General features: G+C 42.4%; 1 protein-coding gene across 1 annotated transcript in view; it reads left to right on the plus strand.

Moving 5' to 3' along the window:
* Positions 1-2192: 2192 nt before the first annotated feature.
* PRICKLE1 (prickle planar cell polarity protein 1) overlaps positions 2193-5718 on the plus strand; it is an 8135-nt gene continuing 4609 nt past the window's right edge. The window contains exons 1-3 of the mRNA XM_035895809.1: positions 2193-2324; positions 4524-4637; positions 5477-5614. Of these exons, the coding sequence (XP_035751702.1) occupies positions 2193-2324; positions 4524-4637; positions 5477-5614 (384 nt within the window). The remainder of the gene's footprint in view (positions 2325-4523; positions 4638-5476; positions 5615-5718) is intronic.

Consider the following 5718-nt stretch of genomic DNA (forward strand, 5'->3'; position numbering starts at 1 on the left):
TGATACAGCGATTTTATACTTAAGAATTATTTGGGTATAGACGACGCAGGACGCAAGCTGCCAACCTGAGCATCCCCATCCGTCTGCAACAGTGAGCGCCGTTGCCTTTTTTGCTAGCAGTGATTTCGTAACTGCCTCTCGGTATTCCCCCATCCCTCCTCCCCTGCCCCCCAGTTTTATACAAACAATAACAAAACCCGTACCTGATGGTTGACTTCACTTCCACTAGCACATGGAGAGGTGACAGGGTTTTGTATCACTCCTCTTCTTATCTGTTTCTGAAGGAAGTTAATTCAGGGGATCTAGTACGTACCAGGATGTCTGTCTTTATATTTTAAATATACAGGATTGAGCTTTTAGGACTGAGTTTGGTTTCACTCGCCTTCCTTGACAGAGGTTGTAACATGGTGATGCTGAGCTCAGAAGCTGTTTTGCTAACCTTCAGTTGTTCAGCTGGAGTGAGATTTCGGAAATTTGCCTGACAGCTGACAAGCTTTGTGGCAATAGCCCATTCCCAAAGGGGAGGCTGGCAGGTTTGCTTGCCCCATCAAATTTTAAATGAATCTTTTATTACAGTGCAGCTATGCAGGTGTAATAGAAGTGTGTTGGCATCTTAGTGTACCAAAAATAGTGCATGTGTTTTCAGACCAGAAGTTTTGGCAGTAAAGATAACAAACAAGTTAAAGCTTTGGAGCGCTAGCCCAGTGGAAGAGTTAAGTAATCCCATCTCTTTATTGGGTGCGGGAACGTGTAGACTTACTGAAAATGGGGGTAGATAGACTGTGTAATACCAAATACCAAATTTCTCAGAGTTTGTACCTTTGGATGCATGTGGCCGCTTTTTATGGAGCAGGTTTGGGTTTAGGTACTGAATCAACAGAGCCTGGCACCAACCCGTGCCTCACGCTTGAAGGAAGATCAACTCCTGTTGAGTAACTAGCGGGATACCTGGGTGCGCGGTCTTTAACCTTTCTTTCACCTGTGATCTAGCAGCAACTTATTTTCTCTAATACGGTGGTGATGAGACTGGAAATGTAATGTGAGGCCCACCAGAAGTTTTTTAGATTGCGCTGCCCTGTAGACCCACCAGCAAGGTTATATGTCAAGGAGATTAAAGTTTTCTACATCTTAGGTCTAGCGCTGACAAAATTGCATCTGTGTTTAGATGAATAGGTGAAAGAACTGCCTAAAAGGGGGAAGGCACAGCTCGTGTAATGCTGTACTGTAAAAGCAAGCTGGTTTCTAACCCCAGTGGTCAGCATGTCTGTCATGGTAGGGTACATCCTGTCTGCTTTTGGTAATCTGTCTTTCACTGAAATTCCTGGTCTGAATTTCCTGAGAACTTCTGCTAGAATTAATGTAAGATATTTATCTTAATAAGGTTTTTACTGCAGAATGCTACGGATGTTGGCGAGAGCCTTCTTTGCCAGTTGTGACTCAAAATGATCCCAGTGATATTAAGCTTTGCAGGCTTCATGAATCAACAGAAGCATCTCCCTGTAGGGTTTTAAATTAACAGAACAATTATGATGTATTTTACAGAGCCTAATCTGGCATAATTGGGTTTCAGATACTTAACTGGACCAACACCCTTCCGCTCCGATACAGCTAAAACAAAGTTCTCGGCGGAATCCAGCAGACACTCACTGCTCTGTGCCTACCTTGTGAAAAACAGGATGCTACTTGCACAACTGTCTTTCCCCAACAGTTTCTTTAGTTTTTGACAAGCAGCTGTCATGTCTTTTGTGTTACTAGATTGGTGGTAGTGATGACTTCAAGAAGAGCTCGTGTCATTCCTTTTGTTAATAACCTGCTCAGTGAGTCTTTCCTAGATACACCTACCTGTAACCTGTGGTGTGAAACAAGCAGAAGTACAAAAGATGACAAGTGATAATACTGAAATACATGTTGGTTGCCCAACGTGGTAGTGTGTGTGTGTCTAGTTTTCTTTCTCTTGAGTAGTTTTATTTTTATAACTCTTTTAAGCACTTTTGAATTGGCTTGTAGCAAGTTATAACGATACTTTGATGATCTATTCGTTCTGGGCAACACAAGGAATACTGAACTGTTGTAAGATCATTAACATTGATAATTAGTCATCTCATGTTCAAATTTATTAAAGCTCTGTTAATCTCTTCCTCCAGATCAATTGCTTGATGAGCTGCAGCTGAAATATTTAACGCTTCACACTTATGCCATCGGAGATGGAGCCCAAAGCTAACAATCTCGTTTTCGGGTGTCAGCGAAGCTCAACATCTGACGATGACTCTGGCTGTGCCTTGGAAGAATATGCCTGGGTCCCCCCAGGCCTCAGACCAGAGCAGGTACCAACTCTGCTTCTGCATTTTTAAAATAAGCGTCGTAGGGAGTGATACCCTGCCTCTGCAAGCCTCATTAAATTCTTATATATTATAAAACTTACACTCACCTAGAACTCTTCACTTCTTGTTTTGTTTCCTGTGAGGCTGTGTTTAGGGAGCTTAAAATCCTCACCAAAAAAAAGTCCCCAGTCAAGACTTTTCAAGAAGTATGTGCTGCAGAGTTATGTATTGTCGAGTCTAAAAGCAGCAGCATGGAAACTTGCTTTCTCTTTGAAATAAGTTATTACGCTGAATTAAAGTTCGTGGCATACCTCATAGCATTGTGCTACTTGGACAGTACTTCAGTTGTACAACTTTCTAAATAATTAGGCATTTGACATCTAGAACATGGATGTTACTACAGCGCACGTAGACGAAAGCGTTCTGTCACTGTGACAGGTAGTCATGTATTTTACGCTTGTTTAATTAGTTGTATGCCTGCCATTTGTTCATGCCAGGATTGCTCTTGCACAGTCTCTGGAGCTGACACTCATGGGTTGGTTGGGCCGTTCCTTCCCCTCTCCCCTTTCTTCTTTATCGCTTAAAACATCGCAGTAATGGAAATAAAAGTGAAATGATTGATGAGCAAGCTGAGATCAAAATGAACCTCTCATAGTATTCATTTATATGATGAAATTGCAGCTGTGCTGAAGCTGCGTACTCAGTAATGCCCAGTGTTAAATGGGTAGAGTGGTTCTGTAATGTTTGTTACCGGAGGCAGAGCAACCCTCCTTCAGCTGGCAGGCTAATACAGCCCACAGTTACAGAGACGCAGAAGATGTCTCCTTTTTGCTATGCAGAGATTTTCTTAATCATGAAAAGAGTAAAAAGTCATCAGGAATGGCAAGTAATAAGCTATTTTTAGGGAAACTCTTTTTATCACTTACTTAAGTATATATAAGGATCCCGATGAATTGGACCTTAAGGCAAACAGCAAGCTAACGTTCTGCCAGAACAATTAAATGTCGTAAAACATCCTCATAATCCTGCTAGCTCAAACTCACTAAAGGTTTTTTTTTCTAAGAACTACTCATTTTGAGAACAGTGCAATAAAAAGGGCATAAAGCATCTTTAAAGCTTCCAGTTTGTACTGCATGTTGTTATCTTTTCCTACAGCTTCTTGAAATACAGTCAGTAGTAAGTAGGCTTACAGTAAACTTCTGATGTTTAAATTTTGGTTAAATGAAGACCAACTCAGGTTTCGTACAACCTTTCCCTTGCTTCCTGAGTCAAGTGACTGATTACTGCTTCTTTTTCATCTGTCCTGCACAGTAATAAGCTGTTGACCTGAGCATTATTTAAATCTGGACGGCAAGTAATATTTTTGCCAATAGTCGGCTCTTATTTACAGCCCCAGGCCTCGTGACAAGCTGGAAACTGCATAGGAAAAACAATAAATCTGTAGCTGTTCCACAAAAATATTTTTTGCCATTGGACTCTGTCATAGTGTTCATTACAGCTTTCCTGTCATAACTTTCTTCTGGGGGGGGAGGGAAAGCGAAGATTGATAGGTGTGTACACCTAAGATTTGATTTCTTTATCAAAAACGCGCAGCCTGTGAAAATTTTGTAGTTAATTTGCATTTGACTGAAAGGTGGCTGGATCCAGCCTCCTCCCAAGGGAAGGATGTTTCCACCTTCTTACCAAAGCCCACATGGAAGCAATGAAAGCTGATGCTTTGGGTGAACCTGATCAGCAGGAGACTACAAAACAGCTTTTGTCTCAACAATGTGTAAAATGCAGAGAGCAAATTAAATTTGTTTATATAGTGGCTGTTTTCTGGAAAGCTTCATGCCTTGTGTGGTAAATTGCAGAGGGAAACTTGGAATTTCCACGGGGTTGTTGACCAGCCCTGAAGGGGGTGGGAATAATGAGAACATTAAATGTGCATAATTTATGATACCCCCCTAATTGTCACTGCAAATTGCATTCCAGAAAAGCAATTCAGCAGCTGTGGTGCTAGTTTTATCAGAGACAATTCAGCTTTGCTGAGCTGGTTCATCTGGGTCTCGTATTTTCAGCGCAAGCCCTGTCATGGGTCTAATGTAGCGTAACCTTCTTCCCTCGTAAATGAGACCTGAGATAAAACAGTAGCTGGAGGACGCTTGCAGCGCTCGGGTGATGGGTATCCCTCGGTCTGAACTCTGCGTCCCTCCTGGTCAGGTCCAGCTGTATTTCGCCTGCTTGCCAGAGGAGAAGGTCCCTTACGTTAACAGCCCTGGAGAGAAACACCGAATTAAACAACTTCTCTATCAGCTGCCACCCCACGATAATGAGGTAAATACGGGATTTGGGATGCACCGTCCGGGGCTTAGGTCTCCCTGGCGGCTTTGAGGTGGAGAATTACCTACCTGTGTATTTATTACGAGCTTAAACCATGGCCTGCAGTGGCATCTGACCTATAAAGCCGCGCGGTGTGTACACTGAGTCCATTGTTTAGCTGTCCGGTGGGCTTGTGCAGATAAGAGCTGTCTGGAAGGACACTGCCTTTGCTTGTTAGGGAGGCTGGTGTCACTGCAATAAACTTAACACAAGTTGGTTTTATAGTGTTTGCAGCCACCCACCAATTACCAGGAGCCTACAAATTCCTGGAATTGCATTGTAGCACACAAAAAGGATGCTTTGTGATAGTAAAAGGTTTGCATCTCAGATATGCAGTGTAATTTGGAGTAGAAGTGGAAATAACAAACAAGCTCTTTGTAAGGGAAGGGGGCGGGGGTGTCAATACTTAAGATCTTGTGCATACTCCCGTACTTAGTTGTGGGCACTTAACCATAAATCTAAAGGACAGTCTTAAGGCTGATTTAGGTTCATTCCATTATTTTAGGATAGCGGCAGGCTTTGGTTTGGCTTTTTTAAATCTTATTTCTTGCCTAGACAACTCCTTAGTTTAGTATGGTGGGGTTTTTCCCCGTAACACAAAATCTCTCTCCTTACTACTTTTGTATTCTGCCACATTAGCTAAATGTTAAGATGGTAGAGAAGACAAGTTGGAAAAGTTTAATGATGATTGCCGGCATACCTGGTGAATTTCTTGCATATATGCACTTACGTGCTAATCTGTTACTTTAAAAGCTCGGTATCTAAAGTAAGTTCTCCCGTGTTTTCACTGGAAGGTGAGATACTGCCAGTCTTTGAGTGAAGAAGAAAAGAAGGAGCTGCAGATGTTCAGTTCTCAGCGCAAAAAGGAGGCACTGGGACGAGGCACCATTAAACTACTCTCAAGAGCAGTGATGCATGCAGTTTGTGAACAGGTAATACTACTGGTGCCACAAGCCAGCTAGCGGGCTGAAGAATGTAAAAATACAGTATCTCAATTTTGGGTGTAAGCTCATCTCTGCCTGTGTCAGAACACCCC

The sequence above is a fragment of the Egretta garzetta genome, unplaced genomic scaffold (assembly GCF_000687185.1).
Source record: "Egretta garzetta isolate BGI_Z169 unplaced genomic scaffold, ASM68718v1 scaffold656, whole genome shotgun sequence".
Lineage (NCBI taxonomy): Eukaryota > Metazoa > Chordata > Aves > Pelecaniformes > Ardeidae > Egretta > Egretta garzetta.